The sequence below is a fragment of the Camponotus floridanus genome, unplaced genomic scaffold (genome assembly GCF_003227725.1).
Source record: "Camponotus floridanus strain SB8 unplaced genomic scaffold, Cflo_v7.5 scaffold32, whole genome shotgun sequence".
Lineage (NCBI taxonomy): Eukaryota > Metazoa > Arthropoda > Insecta > Hymenoptera > Formicidae > Camponotus > Camponotus floridanus.
The window spans coordinates 431185-456798 of record NW_020229459.1 but is presented as its reverse complement, the minus strand read 5'-3'; the positions used below and the strand labels follow the sequence as shown (position 1 = coordinate 456798).

Genomic DNA, 25614 nt, shown 5'->3' with positions numbered 1-25614 from the left:
ATTACGAGAGAGAAACAAGAGGAAAAAGAAAAGGAGAAGGAGCGCGAGAGGGCGATGGGAGAGCGGAAGGAGTGAGAGGGAAGTTAAGTGCGGAGAAATGAGCGCACGCAGCGCAACAAGAAGGAGGAATGATTAGGGAAAAGAGAGCAAGAGGAGAGAGAGAGCGCGTAGTTGTAGTGGCCTAGGGTGAGGAATTGCGGGAGCGGAAGAGAAGGACGAGGAGGGGGAGGAGGAGGTAGAAACAGGTGCTAGAGAGAACCTCGAGAGAGAGAAAGAGAGGGAGAGAGAGACATGGAAGATGAAGAGAGACGGAGGGAGACGGGAGACAAGAAAAGATAAACCGACCGGCTAACATGTGCCAGGAGAACGGTGAGAGAGAGAGGGAAGGGGGGCAGGGAAGGTGGGGTGGAACGGACCCACCGTGAGGCACGTTCCCACGATCTCATGAATGAACTCGCGTGGCTACTCGCCTCCGTGGTGGGGTGTACGCGCTCACCTTGCTCGCCGTCTTTCCACAGCCAAGGCGAGAGAGAGAAAGAGAGAGAAAGAGAGAAAGAGAGAGAGAGAGAGAGAAAGAGAGAGACGGGGAGGGGGAGGGGGCGATGAACGGACAGGGAATGAATTTCGAACGGCGGCTACGCGGGGTGAAGAACCCTGGATCGAGCAAGAATCGATGTTTCGATTAAATAAAAAAAAGAAAGAAAGAAATTGGACGGATAAAAATGAGGGAAAGCAATCCCTCATTTTTATTCGAAAAATGAGGGAGAGCAATCCCTTATTTTTATCTGAAAAAAATGAGGGAGAGCAATCCCTCATTTTTATCTAAAAAGTGAGGGAGAGTAATTCCTTATTTTTATTCGAAAAATGAGGGAGAGTAATTCCTTATTTTTATTCGAAAAATGAGAGAAAGCAATCCCTCATTTTTATCTAAAAAATGAGGGAGAGCAATTTCTTATTTTTATCCGAAAAAAATGAGGGAGAGCAATTCCTTATTTTTAAAAGTCTAAAAATGAGGGAGAGCAATTTCTTATTTTTATCCGAAAAAAATAAGGGAGAGCAATTCCTTATTTTTAAAAGTCTAAAAATGAGGGAGAGCAATTCCTTATTTTTATCTAAAAAATGAGGGAGAAAATTTTTCGGATAAAAATGGGGAATTACTCTCGCTTTTCCTTATTTTTATTCGATAAATAAAAATGAGAGAGACGATCTGTTGAATTTCTTTTTCCTTATATTTAATCGAGATTGATTCCTTCTCGAGATTTACATCGATCGAGAGACTATTCTTTTTCATTTTCATCCATTAAATAAATATTTAGTATATTTTTATGGACTGTTGGAGACAGATATATTCATAATCGCCTCACCAGAAATCAAAAGACAAATGGCCGTTTATAAAATTACTAATACAAGTGTAGTTATGTGAAGGAAATTATATTCCATTATATTTATCTAAAAATACTGAAGGATAAATATAGCGTCTATATCAAACATCAAGTGAAAGAGAAAAATACTTGTCTCAATAAATATGACGCGTCTGAATAAAAACATATTTTCCATAACAAATATGATTTTCCTGGTTTGATAACTAGAGTTTTAAAAATCATGCGTGATGCTTGCAATTTTTAAATTAAAAAATAGACTTTGGCATTCACTTTTATCACAAATTTTACACATAAAAACAATTTAATTACGATCTAATTGACCTTGAAAATAGATGAGTCTAGTATAATTATCTATTGCACAATTCTGCTAATAATTTAAAATGGAGGATAGACTTGAAGTTAGCCACTTGATATCCAAGCCATTCATATATATATTCATGATCATGATAAGACTTACTATATCGGGCTATTAATCTTTCGATACAATTGTTTTCACCAATAGTATCACGATATACCGTGAATAATGGACATTATTTTTACGTTGGATTCAACGGCGTGGAAACAGGCGTGTTGGATTTATCCGTATCAATTCGGGAAGCCATTTTCGTAACCTCGCTGCCGGGCTTTGACTCGGAACCGTTAGGGGCCGATAATTGCCGACACCGGATCGGTGCCGCAGTCGATCGAGATAAACCGGCTCGCGTCGAATCACGTGAGAAAAACAGGAAAGGCGAAGGAGGTATCGCCTCAATTACGAGTTCCTGGTCCACCCCCTTTCGCTCTCCCGGTTTCTCGCGATCGTAACCGAGTCGCGTGGCGCTACGTGACGTCACAACCTGTTGCCATCCACTGACCTCTGCCACTCGTTCACTCCGTCTCCCTTCCCCCCCCCCCCAGTGTTGATCTCCCGAGACACGCTTGCGATTTAAATCGAAATCTTTTCCCCCGCGAGATAATAATACGAGAGTTTCGAGGATTCGAACAATCCTCTAAGAATTTTTGCCAAAATTTATTATTGCGAGGGTACATTAAAAAGAGATGGAAAATTACTCGGTTAATTTGATAAAAATATTTAATTTTTATTGGTTAATCAATTTATTCGCTAAATTTCTATTATCAAAAATTATTTTTTTGTTGATTACTTTGTATGATTGTAAATTTGTTATGTTATACGCATCTATTGATTAATTAATATTATTACACTTTAAAAGAACCTCCTGTGCGTTAATTTTTAATAAATAAATAAATAAAAATAATAAAATAAAAATAATAAAATAAATAAAATAAATAAAAATAAATAAAATAAATAAAAATAAATAAAATAAATTAAAGTAAATATTTTAATATTTATTCATTGAAAAATATTTTATCAAAGTCATTATTGCAGACGATAATTTTCTTCAAGACTTTGAGAGAAAGAGGAAATAAAATCGATTTTGAAATTTCCATCGCGAATAATGCGCACTCTTCCTGATTCGGGACAGCTTTCTGTTTTATTCGCGGTGGATAAATTGCGCCAATGTATCCATAGCCCCATCTATCGGTAATCTATCGAAGCCGCGGAGCGACAACGTTTGATAAACGCGCCGGTAGAGGGAGACACTCGCGTCGATCGGCTCACCCGACCCTATTCATACATGCAAAGTATCAATGGCAGGCGTTCTTTATTTTTCACGAGCGCGATACTATCTTTAATCTCGCTCGATACACACTCGCGAGACCCATCGGGTACAATTATAAACCGTCTCGATGGTTTAAAACGAGAGAAATGGAATTATTCGACGCGCGAGGTCTTTTCAACGCGTCTCTTTTAAACCTGCTAAATTCATGGGACAGATGCTCTTTTCATATCAATTTGGAAAGAATGACTCATTAATAATCTTGACGCGATATCGAATAATTCTTTTTAAACAAGGAGAGAGAGACAACAATCGAGTAGTTGAATCAGAATAGTTTGTAAAAATTGTCAAATTTTTCGATTCAATTAATCTTGTCCGTGTAATAAAAATACGCAGAGAGAATAATAAATCGGATAATTGGATTTTTTGATTTTACAATCAAATACGTGATTACAGAAATATACCTGAGAATCTGCGATATCTTTTTACTATTATTATTATTATCGAATCGTGCAAAGAATTGACGTTCTCAATTGCATCACGGCATTATTTTGCGAGAAACTGTCGGATTTTCTCCGCGACAATAACAAGATCGATATACATGTTGTATCTGTCGAAGAAAAGATAAAACGGACCTACCCAAGTCACTTGAATCGTGGGGTCAACATCGATTCGACAAACAATATCGAACGAGAGAGACGGACGAGAATCCCGTTTAAATCGTTATTATATTTTCATCATTCTCTCTCTGCTCAAGACTGCGCGTTTATTGGTTCAATTGGTATTTAACCATTTGAATTCATGTAAAAATAGAAAGATAAGAGAAGCGAGGACAAATCGAGTCCTCTTCAGGATCGTTGAAATGTATCGTGCAAATAGATTTCTCGTAAATAAAAAAACAATGTACGAGGAAATATATTTAAAAAATGATAAAAGATGTACAGATATATTCGGTAGCGAATGTGACATAGAATTAATAAAATAAATAATTCGACACATCAAATCTTTTTTTTATCGAATATCGAAGTATGAGGCAGAAAAGTGTATTCGAGAAAAGATTTATAATAAAATTGACAATCGAGCCCTCCTGAGAATCTTCAAAATTTATCATGCAAGTAGGCTTTCTCCTTAAATAGAAACAATGTACGGGGAAATACAAAAAATGATAAAAGATGTATAAATATATTCGGCAGAAAATGCGACAGGGAATTGCTAAAATAAATGCTTCCACGTTAAATTGCGTCTTCTTATCGAGTATCGAAGCATGGCAGCGGAAAATTATATATTCGGGAAAAGAAAGGATAAGAAATAAAAATACATAAAAGTTTATAATCGAATCTCTTTGAGCTTCAAAATTTGTCACGTAAAAATAGAAAGACAAGAAGCAAAAACATGATAAAATTTACAATCTCCTCTTGAGAATCCTCGGAATTTAATATGCAAATAATTTTTTCCCTCTAAATAAAAAAAATATATAAGGAAAAAAATGATAAAAGAATCACAAATTAAAATAAATGGTTCCACGCTAAATAATTCCTTTTGAAAGGATTTCTTCCTTTGAAAAATGTTTCTCTCATTGAATATCGAAGGACGCGACGGGAAATTATATTCGGGGAAAAACAGGACCTCGGGACACATCCCTCGAGCTGAGACAAACAACCGATCGCTCTCAAGATTGTGTCTTCCAAGGCAGTTCGCAGCATCTGTTAAAGGAAGAAAGCCAGGCCCCGGCCAGGCATCGTTCGACAGGTTCGTCCAGAAAGGCCACGCGGGGGTTGGGAGGGTTTGTTTCGACCTGCAAATCGCTGACGTGGCGATCGGGGACGTGAGAACCGAGTATCCGCGTCTGGTCTCGGTTAGGTAGGTAAGCAAAGCGATCCCGAGGGAGAGAGAAAAAGAGAGAAAATAAAGGGGGAAGACGGTAGCACGAATGCAGCGGGGGAGGGGGGAGCTCGACCGCACGCACAGCTGCGGTTACGCATTTCGCGCGATGTACACTAAGCGTCATAAATACTTCTCGACTGGACATTTCCATCTCTAGATGTTTATAAAAGGGATTGATAAAAAAAAGATGAAAAACTAGCGCTTTTCTTGCACATCTAATCATCAGAGGGAGGGAGAGACATGTGCGTTGCACGCTTCGAGAGTGAATGGAAGACTCAAGACAGAAATGAACAGAATTCGTGTATAAAAATTTTTTACATATTTACAAATTTTTAATATATTTAAAAATAAATTATTAAAAAAATTTAAAATTGTTTAGAAAAATTATCAAAAATATTAAAATTATTAAAACAATTTAAAATTATTTAAAAAAATTATTAAAAAAATTTAAAATTATTTTAAAAAATTTTTTATATATTTACCATAGAAGAAAGAGAGGAGAGATTCGTCGATGTTCGGTCTCTCGAGGGCGGGACTTTCCATGGGTAATCTATTTATAAAGATACGCGTTCGGGGAATATGCGTATCCATAATAAATCACTTCTGGTGGCGTTTGTGGCGCCTAATGTGCCGACTGACTGACGACTTTTCTCTCGCCGAAAGAATCTTTTCGCCCACCCCCGATTATCGGTGTCGCCTCTCGTCAAATCCCCTGCAGATACGAAACTTTGTCAAATTTTATTGTCTCGTTCGAGGGTATCCCTTTCCCAAAAACACTCGAGCAAACTCGGATTCGCACGCGTCACGACTTATTTATTTATTTTTTTCACAATCCCTATCGTTCCGAGATCTCTCGGAGTATTTATTGATTGAATTTGACGAGCTCACTAGGATGATGGCAGTCGTGAAATCTGCGTGGGAGTTATTACAACTCTGGAATAAAAAAAATCTGCGCGATTTCAAGATGCATATATTGAATGCGTATCGCTTTGTTTTATAAATAAAATCTCGCGCGTAAGGAAAATTTATAAAGTGTTGAGAAATATATGAGAGAAAACCCAGAGGTTTTTTTTATTTGTTTACTCTCATACGTCTCGCATAAAAATTTATGTAAATTTCACTTTACGTTTGACTCGGAGATAGACGTGGCAATGTCGATTTACGACGATTTAACGCACAGAGGTACGAGACAAAAAGATAAGGAATATACGCGGCTGCAGGACGGGACCTTTTACCAAGTCGGAGCACGTAATTTAACGAGCTTCGATCATCCGGTGTCGATTTGGCTGCGGAATAAATGGGAGAGAGACGTTGGCTCTTGTACTCGGGACTGGCCAGGACGCAGAAAATTTTTTTTCAACAAATAATTAAAGCTTATATGATTGTCACAATAATAATAAATATATGTAAATGAGGAAATAAATGAGAAAATATGCGAGAGACAAGACATCCATAAATCTGGAAATAAAATTTTTATATCAAAAGCCCTTGTTTCCAATATCGGATTTTCTTTAACAAATTAAAGTTGCATTATAATTGTTATATAATTATTATTGTTATGTAACAAATTTATGTACATGAGGAAATAGATAAGAAAATGTACGAGAAAAAAATTTTGATATCGCAAAGTTTTCCTCGTGAAACATGAGTCGGAAATCTGAAAATAATATTTTGATAATCTATCAAGAGTTTTTCATCTATTTCAACGTCAGCAGAAAACGTTTCAGTTTAAAAGCAATTTTATCTAATAATAATAATAATTTTTCCGTTTCGTTAATTAAAAAGTTTGTGCGCTAAAAGATATGAAAAGAGAAAAACAACACATGCATGAGCCACTCTGAACCAATTAAGATGCAATCGAGATACGAGAGGCAACTTGTACATTAATGTAAAATATTATTATATTATTTCGCAAACACAAGAGTTCCGACGTCGAATTACACGTACATGTATATGTATGTGTAAGGATTTATATACTCAGAGAAAAATCTGATTGTATTAATTAGAATTCTGGTGGATTCAACCAGTATGTCTGTTGGAAAATGGACGAACCAGAATTCTTGTAGGAATTACCAGATGAATTTGATTCATTTCTTCCTGTTAAATTTACCAAATTTCTGGTTAATAAAACTAAACTCGCCAGCACCAAGTCGTCTACAATTTTTTCCATCTAATCTCAAAAGTCTGTTTAATATTCTGAATTCCAACAAAATTATTGGATAAATTCAATTCAAATTATTGAATAAATTATTTTAAGTTTAGTTTGTTAGAAATTAAACTGATAAACAATGATACAAGAAGATGATGCAGCTCAAACACACACAATCAGAGAGCTAGCGTCTTCTTTCTGGCACTACTGCTCGTAAGAGAAAACAAATATACTTTGGATTTAATGTTAATACTAGTTCTTTATATACATTTCATGGCAAATATCGAATATTGAGTTAAGTTAAGAGTGGCAAGCAAAGAAATTAATGCAACAAGAAATTTGATAGATCCAACCAGAAAATACTAACCAAATCCTTATAGTAAAATCTATGAAACGTTCTAGTTATAAAAAATCAAGTCTTATCATGATTACCAGAAATTCTTGTTTGATTTAACCAAAATGTCTTCAATCATATACGTCTTGTTGGTACAATCAAACGATTTTTCTCAGTGTATATTTGACTATTTTTAGCGATCTTTAAATAGGCGTCTCTCGTATTTAAGCATTGTTAAGGATAGTATCGTGCACGCGGTGTGACTAAACTTTCTTCCAAGTTCCTTGGCCCGACGTGCTGCTCGCCACGGAATTCGAATTCATATTTATGAGACGACATATCTTTACGAGCACGCGCGCGAGAGAGCCGGAATTTATCATAGCGTTGCATTCGTGACACGGTGTACGATGGACGGTCGCATGAGAGGCGCAAAGCAAATCTCGCCATCGCGTCAATGTCAAGATAGACAATGGCTATTTGCATAAAACATTATCTACCTACCGTCTGTCATCTATGGCAGCGTGTTGTAAGCAAAGATCGAACGTTCGATCGTCGGACAATAGTGTTGGGGATTGTTATGAAAAAAGTGCGTGAAAAGTATAGATTATATCCGCATAAATATAAAATGAGAAACTCAACCAATCGACATGGCAATATATTTCATGTTTTTTAATGCGCTTCTCCCTCTCTCTCTCTCCGCTTAATATTATATTTTATATCAAATATTGATATTTTATATTAATTATTAAAATGTTATATAAATATTATATTAATATTATATTAATATTATATAAATATTATATTAATATTATATAAATGTTATATTAATATTATATAAATATCAAATAAATATTATATATTATATTATGTATTAACAAGCTTTCTTGATGTTATATATTGCAAAAATTTATGTTTGCTTTTTAAAAATACTTATCATGTCGACTGTGATAAGGGGAAGTTTTGAAAAAAATGTGACGTTTGTAAATTTATGAGGGAATTTTTAAAGACGTAAAAATCGATAAATCAATTATATTTTATACGAGTGTCGTAAATAAGTTGCTGCCTCGTTTTTAGTCGTGTGTTTCGCGGACTAGACGATTACGTCATGTGATAGTCATGTGTCGAACTAATATTCGAAGTCGTTAACAATGGGCATTTGCGATTTAACGCGCGCGATCGGGTATTGGTATGCGAGTGGCAATGAATCCATCTTGAGCACATTTATTGGCTGCTTATAACGATCCCTTTATTCACGGGTCTCTCGCCCGATAAGTGTCACATATACACGGTGTCGCATGGTTGACGCGCGCCGAAAGTTAAATAACACGCGTAATAAATCGGTTAATTACATGTGTGATTTATCCGCTCGAGTCGTTTTATTATACGGTCGTTATTACGATATAATCTCTCTTGTACTATCCAATTGAAACCCCACGCTCGTATGTACACAGTGTTGCTTATGTTCTAATTGCCAAGTGCGTGGGACACGCGTTTCCAACTTATAGATGGATTTTTTTAAACGCCTAATATTCCTGACCGGCGTTGTACTTCCATTTCAAGTAATGGCAGAGAAGAAGCATAAAGATTTTTTTAATTTGTAGCGTTTAATGCATACAGGGTGTTCGAGGAAAAGAGGCAAAATATTTTAAGGAGATTTAAAATATCCCAAAATGTATAAAAAATATTAAAGGCCTGAGATATTTCTATTTTTCTTCTTCCTGATATTTTTATTTTTATTTATTAATCGTTAAAAAATAAAAACAATTAGAATCTAAAAAACAAAGATATCAAAAAATACAAATATCTTCAAAATCGATTGATTTGCGGACTCTGTTTATTAAGACTTTTCGATTTATTTTTTTTTAAATATTTTATCCTCTTTTCTAAACACCCCGTATAACACTGATAATTACAATGTTAAAAATTCAAAAAATATTTTCAAGATCTCTTAAAGATGTATTTAAATTTATTTAATATAGACAGACAAAAATAAAACGTCTCACGTATCGCGAAAATGATAACCTTAATGATTATTTAAATACAATGACTAAAGATTTTTTGAACAAAATTTTTGGAAAATTAAAATATCCCTCTCACGTGTAATATTTATTCAGTAATATTTATTCAATTAATTCAGACGTGCAAGAGAGAAAAAGAAGATAGTAAATTTAAAAACTCGACAAGTTATAAAATTTTTATAAATATTTTTTTTATATTTACAAAACTAACATTATTTTGTTTGATATAAAAATATTGAAAAATACTAGTGATATATACACGATATCTTTCGGTTATTCATTTTTCTCTCCTATAAATATCTGTTTTATTTTTCTCTCTCTCATTTATTTCTTTATAAATTTTTCAAGCTTATCGATTAATAATACGTAATATATAATCAATTATCAAGAAAAATTGACAAGGTTTTATCAGTTTACAGAACACAATTGTTATCCGTCTGTCTCGGCGAGATATAATAAACCTAAATATTTATAAAAATCAGACATGCGGCTCGGTTGTCGCGAGCTCGGTCGAGAAAAAAAAAGCGCAGAATCACTGAAAAAATTCTCATGCCCCCTCAAAGTCGAATAAGAGCGGATAAATGGGTGGGGGCGACGCGTCCGACGCGTACGTGCAGCCTCATACACGTATCCGAAAGAGAATGGAAGGCGGGGGCGTTCAGTGGGGGGGCTTTAATGAGGATGCTGCTGATTATCCAATTCGTAAATTCTCGCTACATTTTGATCGTGCACGACGAGCCGCGAGTAACAAGGATGACTCGCACTTGCCACTCGACACGATACAATCGTCCTAGAAAACTCCGATTTCCAACGTGACAAAAGTCGCTCCTCTCCTCTTTTATCATTTTATTATGGGGCTTATTAATTTATTTAATTAATCAATTTATTCCAAGATGTTATCGAAATGAAGGACGAATTTTTGCGAGAAATATCGACGGGATTTTATTACGCATTTCTTTATCCGCGAATAAAATTTGCAACATTTTCTCTCGATTATTGAGAGATTAATTAAAGATGCTTGTCCCAGCTTTTATCAATTATGCATGAAACGCGTGTAAAATACTCTCTCGATACTATTTTAAAGAAAGTACACTAATTCTCGGAAAAACGTACGTAATATTGAAATATTTAATAAATATGTTTTTTCTAAATATAATGCACGTAGGCGGTAAAACTTACATTTATATTGCTTATAAAAGGTAGTCATATATTGAGAAAAAAATAATATAGATTAAAAATATATATGTTACTTTGTTATCGTTAAAATAGCATAACTTTTAAACATATTATCGATAATATATAATCTCTCGATTAATATTAATCTTTTCATTAGCGAGAAGAAAATGATATTTATTCGTAAATTGAAATTATATGCGTAAGCAAATATTTTAAAAAGTCTAAATAAAATATAATATTATTAAATTTTTCTCAAAAAGTCATTAAAATAATTTAGAATAATTAATTCGTTTGTATTAAAAGTACAATAAATATTTGAGCAATATATTCTACGAAGATATAATATATTGCAACATTTTCTCTCGGTTATTGAAATATTAATTAAACATGCTTCGTCTGTCCCAGTATTTATCAATTATGCATGAAACGCGTGTAAAATACTCGATACTATTTTAAAGAAAGTACATTAATTCTCGGAAAAACGCACGTAATATTAAAATATTTAATAAATATCGCCCCGATATTTTTCCTGTCTACATCTCTCCAGGGGAGTAAAGGGAGTGTTATAGATGTCTCAAACCAAGAGAATCTATAACTTGGCATATATGTAAATGTCTTAAAAATTTTTTCGTAAACAATTAATGTTCGAAAAAAAAAAATGTACGCATTGCCATCCGCGTTTTTTAGGCTCTTATTGCTCGTTTCTTAATTATCATGTTATTTAATAAATATGTTTTTTCTAAATATAATGTACATGGGCGGGCAAAACTTACATTTATACTGCTTATAAAAGGTATTCATTATAATGAGAAAAAAATAATAGATTAAAAATAATAGATTAAAAATATATATATTAATAGATAAAAATAATAATTATATCTATTAATAATAAATTAATAGATTAAAATAATAATAGATTAAAAATATTTATATATTACTTTGTTATCGTTAAAATAGCATAACTTTTAAACATATTATCGGTAGTATATAATCTCTCGATTAATATTAATCTTTTCATTAGCGAGAAGAAAATGATATTTATTCGTAAATTCAAATTAATGCGTAAGCAAATATTTTAAAAAGTCTAAATAAAATATAAAATTATTAAATTTTTCTCAAAAAATCATTAAAATAGTTTCGAATAATTAATTCGTTTATATTAAAAGTACAATAAATATTTGAGCATTTTATATATTCCACTTGATTAATATATTATAGTGCGTTACGACTTTTAATTGAACAAATAGTATACGCGTATGGCACTCTTAATGCTCGTATTATGCAAGCGTCATCGGATGTAAGTGTACCTTTAAGTGTCGGGATCCGACGTTAACATAACACTATATCGGAACCATAGTCGCTCTCGTATTTCAAGAGGCGACTTCGAAAGAGCTGATTTCACTTTTCCTCGCATTATCACTTTGTCCCTTTATCATTCCGAGAAACCGTGTTCATATTTCTTTATAATTAAAATAAATAGAGATAAAAATACAATCTTGCAATTTTTCGCGCAAAGGAATCGGAATTTAGAAAAGTTTTTTTTTTTTTATTTATTAAAGGCTACAAAATATTCACGTGTATATCGCGTTTCTTAGCTTTTAAACGTGGCAAAAAAATCATTCCACGCTTGCGAGTGACCGCTCAATGGGAATATTAAACCAGACTATTACGTATTGTCTGGGCAAATAGTCTCGTAAAATGTTCTCACGCCGTTGGCACGTGCTATTAGCAACACATAAAATACGCAACGAGCAAGAATTACAAGCCCAAACAATTATCATATTATGAAATGAAGAAAAAGTTCCATTAAAAAGTGCTAAATACTTCAGCCCCTTCGATAAATCTTAAAAGGTATTTTAGAAAAATATTCTTTATAAATATTCTTTATAAAAAAAATCCAAATAAATAAATAAATAAAAGCAGTACTAGGTCGACACCTAGTACTGCTAAGAAATTACACAATTAATTACACAGCCGAATATACGGTTCGGTTCACTCGGATACCATTCATGCGATAAGCGTAATCCTCGTAATTTTTAAGTTTTAATTTTTCTAAAATTTATTTAATTGTACTGAAGAGACTCCAGTTGAGGACAGAAACGTACGTTTACATCTCATCATATAATGCGCATATTCATTAATAGTTACTTATACATTTCATCACATAATGCGCACGGTCATTAATAGTTACTTAATTTAAATGTTTTGCAACGTTATTAAATCTATTCTTATTTACTGACTTTAACATTATTGCATAATATTAGCTCCTCAAGCCCGATTACCGTTTAATTTAAATAAATAAAATATTAATAACTTTTTTATTAATTTAAACACATTCAAATAAATTTAAATAATACTGAAATATTATAAATAATGAATTAAAAAAATACTGAAATATAATAGATGATGAATTTAAAAAATACCGAAATACAATAAATTTAATAAAAAAATAAATAAAATGTAATAAAATATTGAATATTAAAATATTGAATATTATTAGAATGTAATTGAATATTATTACTGAATATTATATTATAAATTTAATAAAAAAATAAATAAAATGTAATAAAATATTGAATATTAAATATTGAATATTAAAATATTGAATATTATTAGGAGTTACTATGGCACTCTTGCATGCAAATTGTGCCGTTTAAAAATGATGTTTCGAGAGGGCAATTTTGGAAACATCGAGACATTAAAAAACATAAAGAGACTCACCTAAAGAGCTTTCCGGATCGGAGAGGTCCGAGACGGAGGGTACCTTCTGCATCGAGGTGTCTCTCCCGGGGAGGGTCGGCACCAGACCCTCTTCCTCGGCATCGGAGAACATCTCTTGTTTCAAGAACTTTGTCATTATCGTCAGCATACCCGACCCGGTGCCATCGTAACGGGTGCTCAGAAGCCCATGCATGCTTCGGACATCGCGCTAGTAAATAAAAATACATGTTATTAACTCGCGCACTCGACACACATACGTCGAACATACGCACGTCGTTCGCGTTTTTATCTCTGCTTGAAAAAAAAAAAGAAAAAAAACATCTTGATAAATAATACCGCCTATCTTTTTTACGCTAATGTGGCAACAACAAGATTTTTATCGCATGGACCGATCGTTCATAACATCCTTATCCGAAATTGTCTCGAGTACAGTAAAAGGAAACGAAGTTGGGAAAACTTGACTCGGAAGAAAGTTGAGCGTCGAATAGTAAGCGAGGCAAATTAAAGGAATAACGATCGGGGGAGGGGGGGGGGAGGGGCTGCTCTCGAAGAGGAGGAAGCGGCGTGCATCACTCGTCGAGGAAGAATGGAATAAAGAATGGAAGGGGACGCGGAGTCCGGGGCGGAAAAAAAATGGAAAGAGAGAGAGAAAGAGAAAGAAAGAGAAAGAGAAAGAGAGGGGAGGGAGAGGGAGAGAGAGAGGGAGAGAGAGAGAGAGAGAGAGAGAGAGAGAGAGAGAGAGAGAGAGAGAGAGAGAGAGAGAGAGAGAGAGAGAGAGAGAGAGAGAGAGAGAGAGAGAGAGAGAGAGAGAGAGAGAGTGCCGGCGATATAGTCACGACTCGCTTGACCTTCGTCATGAAAGACTCGGAGTTGAATGAAACGCTCGTCGCCAAGTCGAGTGACGTAACGATGCGCGTGTCGTGATCTAGTACTACGAGGAATCAATGAACGTGACTCGTACGAAAGAAATTCAGATAGTCTCCTCGACGTGTGGTTCTTCTTTCGTTCTTCAACGAAAAGACTAATGGTTTCGTTATCTAACGTCATTAAGGTATGTTTTGTACCTAATCTAACCTATTTTCAAAATATTGAGAATTTAATGAAAATTGTATTATACAAATATTATACAAGTACTAATTGGTTAAAAAGATATTAAGGATGTTTTGTATCTGTTTTCGAAATATTGAGAATTTAATGAAAATCGTACAGAATGTCCTTGCATATGTTTCGAATCTTCAGTTCAATTTTTAAATTGATTCGCTAAAGCGTTCACAAGTTATAAGGATTTTAATTAATATGTGTTCTTATGGGAAACGTATAACCACGTCGATTCAAATGACAAAACACATGGAAATAATATTCAGAATTTGTTTAAAATTTGCAAAAGTTTAGATACAGAAGAAATATTTGGTCAAATAAATATTATACAAGTACTAACTGTTAAAAAGGTATTAAATATAATTCAATCAAGTTAGCCATGTATCTGTCACAAGGTGAAATTCTCTGCCAAAAGTTAATCATTTCGATTCACAAAATTCGGAATATTTCAATAAAAACGCAATAAATATTAAAAAATACATCTTTGCACTGTAGCTAACATCAAATTGTAATATTCCACACAATTTCTTATTCAAAATACACCAAAAGTGGATATCAATATTGATTTTCAGCTATTTTTTGCTTGGATTGTACATACAAAACATCCTTAAATGAAACTTGAAAATTTTAGGATATTTTTAAAAAATTCACATGTATATCTCGCATAAATATCTATATATCTTATATACAATAGATTTCGAATATATTTATAGATATCTCATCTAATTTTTTTAAAGAATATCATGTATATTTCATGGAGAGAAAAACACCATATTTCATCTTGAAATTTTCTTATAAAATAACATAAAATAATATTATTTTATGGCTTAAAATTATTTTATGTCTCTAACGAAAATTAAAAAAAAATTTAGGTAGGCCATAAAGAAGGATACAATTAAATAATATATAATAAAAAAGGATACAAATAATTAAATACTTAAATTTAAAAAGAATACAATTAAATAATTAAATTATAAGGATGCAATTAAATAAATTTAAGTAAATAATATAGTATTGACAAAAAAATAAATTTATTTAAATTTCTATGTCAAATAAAATTCTTATCAAAATAAAATTCTTATCAATTCATGTTATTTATTGAAACGCAAGTGTCGTACGTTTTAATAACGAATGACCAAGTTGAAACTCGCGCAAAAATCTCTGATGTGCGCTATAATTATTCATTTGTTTATCAATAACAGGAATATAGTATATATTTGCAGACAAATATAGAAAGCACGCGCGAAATCCCGATAAGTTTCTTTCCTCGTACGTTTCTTTTCATATTTATTTTTATTTATTTGTCATCTCTTCCTCTTTCGTCATCGATATTCGAACCAAGAACTATCTATTCATCAATAATACGAGACATCGTCTACACAAGGATGATATCCGTCAGACACGAAAGTAAAATTCCGGCGGTTACATGCGATAAGATAGCCGAATGCTGATGCGTGCATGAATTTGCAGCAGCCAATGTTTGTTCATCAATTTTGACCATGACCTCGCTCGGAGATTTTACGTAAATTTTTATCTCACGCTCTCGTAAGCTCTTGGATACTTGAGATCGACAGTCAATCCGCTTATCACGAGTACAAAAGCTTTCCACAAACACGATGAGTTATGGAGAGAATTTAGATTCGCCGAATGAAATTCTTTCCATCTGAGGAGAAGAAAAACTTGAAGAGATGAAGAACATGCTGCACAAAAAAGGGACATTCTTGTTTTGAAAATATATTTAGTTTTAACATGTTGAAATAAAATTATATTGCGTTAATTAAAGAAAAATATTAAAATAATATAATATTAAAATAATATAATATAATTAAATATAATATAATTAAATATAATATAATATAATATAATTAAAGAAAAATATAATAATGTAATATAAAAATATAATTGCTTACTTGAATGAAGCCATTTTATATAGTTCAATCAAGAAAAATATCTTCTTATGATTTAAGATTTAATTTTCTCGAATGGAATGGAAACCATGTTAGATAGAAAATAACATTTTTAAATCAAAGATTATAATTTTCTTAAAGTGGAATTAAATGATTATATATTCTTGAGGTGACAATTACAATATTAAAATTTATAATAAATTTATAATAAATTTATATTTTAGAGATTTATAGAAAGAAAATTTATAATAAATTTATAATAAATTTATAATATTTAAAAATTTATAATATTAAATTTAATATTTAAAAATTTATAATATTAAATTAATTTAAAATATTAAATTTAGAATAATAAAATAAGACTATAATATTGTTGAAATTCAAAATTATTAAATTCCTCTAAAAAGATTATAAATTGTTTGCGTATGTACGAAACAATGAACGCGTTAGTTTACGTATATAAGTTTTGATTTGACACTTATTTTTTTTTTCTAAGTATCTTTGCATCATATTCAACGTGATCCCACTTGTAACGTTGACTTTGACAGTTTGACAGCTGAACAGCTGACGCGCGGAATCTCGCGGAAATCTCGATTGTTTTTTCACCGCCGCGAAAAAAGTAGACTTTCAGCCCGGTAATAGTCCTTTCAGACATGTAAATCTATTCAACGTACAAACGACGACGACGACACGAGGTCGAATCAACGAACGCAACGCCGGCGGGATCCGGGAATATCGCGAGATAAGTTACGTTCGTCGAACGTGATTGAGCGAAACTGAACTCATTCATGAATAACTATTATCAATGAGTCGCCATTCGAATGCGTAACTTTGTTTTAACCCCGGCATGCGCGTACGTTCATCGTCTCCCATTCATAATGCGTGACCCAACGGATGTGAACTCGTTCCGGATATATTAAACATGATAATTTGTTATTAAAGGCTCGCGTGATAAGTGTCACGATCCGCATACTTTGAAGTGAGAGAAAAACACACAGATATTAATAGATGAGAAGTCATCAATTGACGAGATATCGTGGAATTTCCATCGAGATTCGCCATCAGCGATTATAATCAGCTGTTTGAAGGGATAGCTCGTATTAAATCGGGAAAATAAAGCTCCACGTTATGATTGTGATAACTCATGAAATTTTCGTCTCGTGCAAATTTTCTTCTTTGCAAGAACATCGATGAAGCGATAATCGCACACACAAACTGAGAAAAAATCTGATTGAATTAATTAGAATTCTGGTAGATTCAACCAGTATGTCTGTTGGAAAATGGACCAGAATTCTTGTAGGAATTATCAGATAAATTTGATTAATTTCTTCCTGTTAAATTTACCAAATTTTCTGGTTAATAATATTAAGCTCATCAGCAGCAAGTTGTCTAAAATTTTTTCCATCTAATCTCAAAAGTCTTTTTAATATTCTGAATTCCATCAACATTATTGAATAAATTATTTTAAATTTAGTTTGTTAGAAATTAAATTGATAAACACACTGAGAAAAAATCTGGTTGCATTAATTAGAATTCTGGTAGATTCAACCAGTATGTCTGTTGGAAAATGGACGGACCAGAATTCTTGTAGGAATTACTAGATGAATCTGATTAATTTCTTCCTGCTAAATTTACCAAATTTTCTGGTTAATAATATTAAGCTCACCAGCAGCAAGTCGTCTAAAATTTTTTCCATCTAATCTCAAAAATCTATTTAATATTCCAAATTCCAACAAGATTATTTGGATAAATTCAATCCAGATTATTGAATAAATTATTTTAAATTCAGTTTGTTAGAAATTAAACTGATAAACAGTGATGCAGAAGAGGATGCAGCTCAAACACACTCAATCAGAGAGCCAGCGTCCTCTTTCTGGCACTACTGCTCGTAAGAGAAAAAAAATATACTTTGGATTTAATGTTAATTCTAGTTCTTTATATACATTTCATGGCAAATATTGAATACGAGTTAAGTTAAGAAGCAAGCAAAGAAATTAATGTAACAAGAAATTTGATAGATCCAACCAGAAAATACTAACTAAATCCTTATAATAAAATCTATTAAAATCTATTAAACGTTCTAGTTATGAAAAATCAAGTCTTATCACGATAACTAGAAATTCTTATTTGATTTAATCAAAATGCCTTCGATCATGTACGTCTTGTTGATACAATCAAATGATTTTTCTCATTTCACCGACGAATAATTATCACAATCAACGATTGACAATGACTTCTAAGTGGTCTTCTCGGTAAGGAAGCAGCACAATGTAATAGCCAATTCTATCGATGAGCAGAATATTACATCAGATCACTTTAGCGAACCTACAATCGCGACATTCGAGTCAGCGAGCGATAAGATAAATTTTGCATCACAGATGCGAAATACCGTGCGAGACTTGTTTGTCGCCTATCTCGCTTCTAAAAGACAGAAGAGAATGATAAGGAAATATAAATTAATTAAACAAGAGTTATGCAGATTTTTTTTAGGATATTCCCTCTCAACAAAAATAATTTACATGTGTTGACATAAATTATGATCGTGCAACATTGTTCTAAATCGAATATCAAAATCATCTTCCGCCTCGATGGAGCAAAAAATAAGTCGCACAAATTAAGAGACATGCATTGCTCTCTCAAGATGAATTATTTATCGTATTTAATTGTGATTTCGTAATATTTTATCGAGCATGATTCACGTCAATGTCAAACACACGTGTAAATTACCCTTTGTTTGCGCGCTCGGGTGCAAGGTAAAGGTGCAACTCGACGTTTCGCCGTCGAGACTCATTCGTTACGATGACATAACGCCGACGAAACGAAACAACACTTGCGTTATCTCGGATCGCGCGATAAATATAACGAACTAACGAGGCGTTTTTTGTCAAAGTCGCTCGAGCGAAAAAGCATATGGAAATGAAGCGACGTGACACGACAATGCATCTGGAGTGAGTCATGTGCGAGGCGCGTGCACGGCCGATCAGATGATCGCCTCTGACAGACGAAAGAAAGCTTCGACGCGAAGCGGAAAACCGAACGAGGCGGGATATTGATGTTTTTATTATTTCGGGATACCGCGTGCATGTGTCTGTGTGTGTTTAAAAATAAGATATAGCTTATCGATACGCGCTAGCGAGTGACATATTCGAGAAAACGACGGCGCGCACTCAGCTCGCCGATTTCTCGATCAATCGAATTTCTCGATCAATAATTAACGCGATACTCCTGTTCCATGCTTGCATTAATTTATAACATTTTTAATCTATCGCTAATTTATTTATTTTTTATTTTATTTAATTTATTTATTTTTTATTTAATTTATTTATTTTTAATTTAATTTATTTATTTTTTATTTAATTTATTTGAATTGTCATCCAATCCGATAATTAGATATTACATGTTTGAACAATTCAGTCATTAAATGTCCGACGCTTTAATTATGTAAGCAGCTGTCTTTTTCTCTCCATGAATTTTTCTAGAAAAAATCCTTGAATATTGATTAAAGTTAATTACAGCGGATTTTTTCTACCTTTTTAATCGGAAAAAATAACGCGTAAATTCCAATTAATTTAATTAAGATTTAAGTAGAATCGATATGAGATATGATGGAAATTCTGATAATGAAAGACGCAAACTTTCTGTCGCGTAATAATATTATATCGAAACAAAAAAAAACACACAAATCATAAGAAATCACACACACACACACATGCTTGAAGCCAACTTTATTACTCGCGTTAGATTTGTCGACCTCGATACCTTATCGATTACGCTGATTAATTAATCGGTCAGACGTGGCTACGATTATATCCACTCGGCGAATGCGGGCGAAATTAAATTAGCGGACGTCCATTCACGCGATCCTCATTAATAACTCATCGCAAAAATCAATGTCGGAACGTTTTCCCTCGTTTAGAATGAGTCGACGCTGCGAGCTCGCATATTATGCAAAAATAATAACTCCTGATTATTTATGAAACTCTGACAAATATTTACGTTTCTGGGATAATTAATTCGCGTGAAATGAAATTTCCAATAACGATGGGATGATTCGGTGTTCAAATCGTGAGGTGAATAATAATTTCTGTATTTTTACGCCTTATGTTTACATTGTCGGCGCATTTATTGATGATTCTTGTCGATAATGCGATAATGCCATCGAGTTGCGATAGAGAAAATAAACTCTTTACGTAATCATAATAGACTCAAATCATATGATATTAAATAAATGATTGCGTAGGCGAAAGTTTTCATGATTGGTGCTTTACGCAAGATCGAGATATGTAGATTTGAACCTTATAAGAGAATGTATAACAATATATCGCGCTCCTAACGAAGGAAATGGATAGACCGCGCCCATGACGCTTAATTTAAGATCGATGGCTGTTTTCAGTCATTAAATCAAACCGGGCAACCTGCAATTAATCCTGGAAAATTAAAATGATCAATCGTAGCCAGATGTGTATTATTGAATATCTTAGTTCTCTGTTGATAAAAAATGTTTTCAATTTGGGAATATAAAGTTGTATTAAAATATTAAATATCAAAAAATTATTTAAATTAGTAAAAAATAAAATATTAAATAAAATAAAATATGAAATATTAAAATAAAATAATAAAATATAAAATAATAAAATAATAATAATAAAATATTAAATATTAAAATAAAATAATAAATATTAAATATTAAAATAAAATAATAAAATATTAAATATGAAAATAAAATAATAAAATATTAAATGTTAAAATAAAGTAATAAATATTAAATATTAAAATAAAATAATAAAATATTAAATATTAAAAGAAAATAATAAAATATTAAATATTGAAAAATAATCATTTCGAGTATCCCTTCTCGCTTGTACGATGAAGGTATATCGCGACTGTTGGAGTGTTTGTACAGTTTGACATCGTCTTTTAATTTGATCGCCTGTTTGGCGACGAATGAAGAGGACGAGAGTGAAAAAGCGACAAAAGGATGCATAGATGAATGGGAGAGAAGCTGAGGTTGAACAAGGGAGAATCTCGCAACCGCTCGAAACAACGAGCAACAGTGAGAAAAGGGTCGAGCTCAAGTTGGCTCAAGAGCAAGAGCGTGTACGCGATATCGCGGGGTTTTTGCGTAAAGATTGTGTTAAACGAAACTAAAATTACATTGTCCTTTTATACGTCTTTGCCGCCGCGCACACAGAAAGCAAGGAACGGATAGAAGGCCAAGAATGGAAGGCGTGGGATGCGAGTGCACTAGCTGCGAGGCGCATGTGCATTACGTGGGTAGTCTGTAACAAAAATATTATAACGAACGATGAAAGGCGATGTAATAATAGCGCTCGATGTTTAATAACGAGGGAAAAAAATGGAATACGCGCGAGATGTACGTCGCAATACATGTGCAGAGAGAGAGAGAAAAAAGAGAGAGAGAGAGAGAGAGAGCTTGGAGCAATCTATGCTAGCCGTGCTTTGCGTCCTTTTGCCGATAAAATAATATTTATCAAAAATATCAAAAAATTAAATATCAAAAAATTAAATAGCAAAAATAGCAAAAAATTAAACACCAAAAAATTAAATATCAAAAATATCAAAAAATTAAATATCAAAAAATTAAATATTAAAAAATTAAATATCAAAAAATTAAATAGCAAAAATAGCAAAAAATTAAATATCAAAAATATCAAAAAATTAAATATGAAAAAATATGAAAATTTCCAAAAAATATGGGAAAAATGCAAAAAATAAGCGCCGCGACTGGAGTTATTGCTTTCGCCGTCACCTGGAGGAGAGAAAAAGGGGGAACTCGAGGAACGAGGATGGCGTGTAGGACGGTGTGTCGTCGACGTCGACGTCGCTGCGACAGGCAAATCTGTGACGTAGACAGTCAACGGTGCATGCGACTAGAACGGCCAGAGTCGGAGGCGCATGCAAGAAGGTCTGGCCGCATGTGATGCGGGAAGGGATGCTATTTCTGGCGGCTTAGGTTTCCCTTTCTCTCTCTTTCTCTCTCTTTCTCTCTCTCTCTCTTCTCCCCTGTGTGTCGCATTTCCTCCCGCGCACGCCGCCTTTTCCACGTCTTGTTTCACTCTTAACTGGCACACACGAGATGTCTACGATTCAGGCCGCGTGGTCCATTCAATTTTCACGACGACGTGGTAACGTGTCGCCCCTCTTTCCCTCTGAAAACGTTGACATTGCGATTTAAACGAGTTTGCAAGACTGCAATCGACTTGAATATCTCGCAAAATCCTTTGTCTAGCGAAGAAGGATTTGGGAAAAATATCTCGATAGTTGGAACGATCTGGAAAAAGAAATGCGAGATATGCGCTTTTTGTGTCTAATTTTAGCGGCAGATTTTGATGGAAATTTGATATTGATTTTCGCGTAATGAAAATTCGATAGGATATTTATTATTCGACATTTTAGCGTCGAAAACAAAGTGCGAAATGTATGAAAAATATCGCGATTAAAAATTTACAATTAAACGAAGCGTAATTATCGCAACTGGAGAAACACGATGAAAATAAAACGAGCGTTGATAATTTTATACCTGTATTTAACATTTGTTAAATGTCACCCAAGCCAGAATGAATATTATTAGTGGAAATGCCTCAGGATACGTGACATAACGATAATCTCACGGATTGAAATATGACAAAAAAATATCAGACATACGACAGTATTTCAATTTACAAGATATTACGGAATTATTTCAAGGTGTGCCATTACTATTATTTTTCAAGCTCATCCAAAGCCTTTTTACACTCGCCTCGTCTTGTGAATTAAAAGTGAATCGCAGACGCTTCTTTATCTGATCGCTCTTTATTTTTGACACCTCGATATTGCGCGAAGAGCCCGATAAAGAGACCTTGCAAAATCTGATAGGAGTCCTTGCAAAATCTTACGTGTAAATTTTATATAGATTTACAGATTATAAATATATAGATTTCACGCGTCAAGTATCTTTCTCGAGGGGGAGATAAAGCGTGCCGCTCTAAAATAAACCTAGCCTAGGATGCAACCAAGAATCTAATCGAATAATCAAACAATCATGGCAGATTTCTACAGGGATCCTCTCTCTCTCTCTCTCTCGCGCAGAGCCTCTCGAGGAGGCTTGATCCGAAGAAACCAAGAGCCTCGGTCGACGCAACTGTTGTTGGGTCTTTCACAGCGTACGAATCAGCAGCGATGGACAGAACGGGAGGGAAGAGACAAGAGAGAGAGAGAGAGAGAGAGCGAGAGAGAGAGAGAGAGAGAGAGAGAGAGAGAGAGAGAGAGAGAGAGAGAGAGAGAGAGAGAGAGAGAGAGAGAGAGGAGGGGGGCGAGACGGACGAGGGTCAGTCGGTGACAGAGAGACTGAAGGCTGACGGCGCGGGGGGGGGGGGCGAGCGGCGAGGAGGAGGCGGGGGGAGCCGGTTCTACGTTCATTCATAAAACGAAGGCGGAGAGCGACAAGGAACGAATTGTTGGTGGCACTGGCACAATCACCGACTCCCCGGCCAACGCGCTCCTCCTCGTCGTCGTCGAGGGATATCTGTAGCGAGCTTCTCTCACTCTCGGTCGCCATTACTTGGACATGATATTACGCTACTCGACAAAACTCGATTCTTACTCCCTAACAGGCTTAATGGGAATGAGCGATCGTCGAACGTATACCTTCGTGGATTCTCTCCCCCTCTCTCTCTCTGTTTTTTTCTCGACTTTGAAAATATATGAAAATGTGTTTTAAATTATTTGCTAAAAAATTTTCTCATAAATAATAACATTGTGATGATAATAAGAATATATTTAAAGATGTGGAGGTATCTCATGGATACTGTCTTGTTCTTTAAAAGTACGTTGTAAATTATTTATTAGAGATTGTTTTAATAATAATACATATGACGTAAAAATGTAGTGATAAAAATATAAAAAATTTCGATTTACATTAATATATTGAGAACAAATATTTTTCTAGAAAGGCTTTATACTTTTTATTAAAATATAACTGAATAAGTTTCGAGTAACTTCAATTATAATTTTATTTAGATATATTATATATAATAATTTTTATTAATTTAATATTCAGATATTACAAAATTTAGAAAATCATTATAGATATTTTTGAGAAGAAAATCTAACATAAAAATCGGTTTTAAACGCGATGATTACGAAAATTGTGTCGAGAAAACTTATCAAAAATATTCGTTTTAAAACAAAAGTGCAGCAAAAAAATTGTCCCTATTTAATATTATTACATGTCACTGATCGACTTACTTTTATGGATCTGTGATCAATAGGATAACCGCCTTTTCTGGTTGCAGGAGTTTCTTCGTAAAAATCTTGATCCTCCTCCACGTAATCGTACAAGGATTCCATGTCCATTTTGACTGTATAAAAGACACAATTTATTAATAATTTAACCGCAAGATATTAAAATAAAGGAATAAATGTGCGAGTAAAAGATGATAAAGTTATCGGACGAATAAATTACGTGAAACATGGATAAGACTTTGGGGATTACATGATTCTTCGCGCTTGAATCACTTGACATGATGTCCTAATTATAATTTTATACCAGCTTCGCCGACTTGGCACGATATTCTGGACCACGGAGGATACATTTATTTATCAGCCGCTAAATAGTCCGCTTTTAGATACGCGATCGATATCGTCGATTCGGTAAAGGACGATGCGTAATAATATAACCGAAGCAAACATCCCAACACCGAATGATTATATAACTCGTACAATTGCTTCGATGATGTAGTCCATGTGGAATGTTATAGAATCTCTAAATTTAACAAACCGATTTTTTTTAGACGATTCTAAATCGATTGGAAGAAAATTTCGTCCGATTTTTACTCGTTACAAATTTTTTACATTTAATTTTCTCACTTGGTTCGATTGTTTTCAGCGCATTTTAATTCAGCGATTAAAATTAGTGGAAATATAATATGTAAAAAAATTTTTTAATTCTAAAGATATTTAATGTAAAAGGCTACGTGTTGATTAAATATCATATGCTCTTATCTTATTTACTCTTTCAACCAATCCGAAAAAAATTCCCGATATATTATTATCGAGTCGAGTTTAATATTCTTATTAAATTAATGATCCTCTACAGACTATTTAAAATCTTTAGAATTAAAAAGACTTTAATAAAGAAAATTTTACCCATTAAAATTATGTCATTAAATTTGCAACTGCATATTTTTGATAACCGTGTTGAAATTTTAGATTTCCACTATTTTTTTTTAATTGTTAAAAATTGCGACTTGAATAAAAAAAACGATCGAAAAGATCCCGTGCAAAATCAATTTGGTGAAATTTTATTTCTAGCGATTTTTAATAGA

At 33.4% G+C, this 25614-nt stretch overlaps 1 protein-coding gene across 3 annotated transcripts in view; it reads right to left on the bottom strand.

The window, feature by feature from the left end:
* LOC105252184 (ETS-like protein pointed) overlaps nt 1–25614 on the bottom strand; it is a 133155-nt gene that overhangs the window by 99905 nt on the left and 7636 nt on the right. For all 3 annotated transcript variants that reach the window (XM_011259459.3, XM_011259460.3, XM_011259465.3), the window contains exons 2-3: nt 24536–24648; nt 13284–13491 (exon numbers count right to left, since the gene is read on the bottom strand). In XM_011259459.3, coding sequence (XP_011257761.1) covers nt 13284–13491; nt 24536–24643 — 316 coding nt within the window. In that variant the 5' untranslated portion in view covers nt 24644–24648. The remainder of the gene's footprint in view (nt 1–13283; nt 13492–24535; nt 24649–25614) is intronic.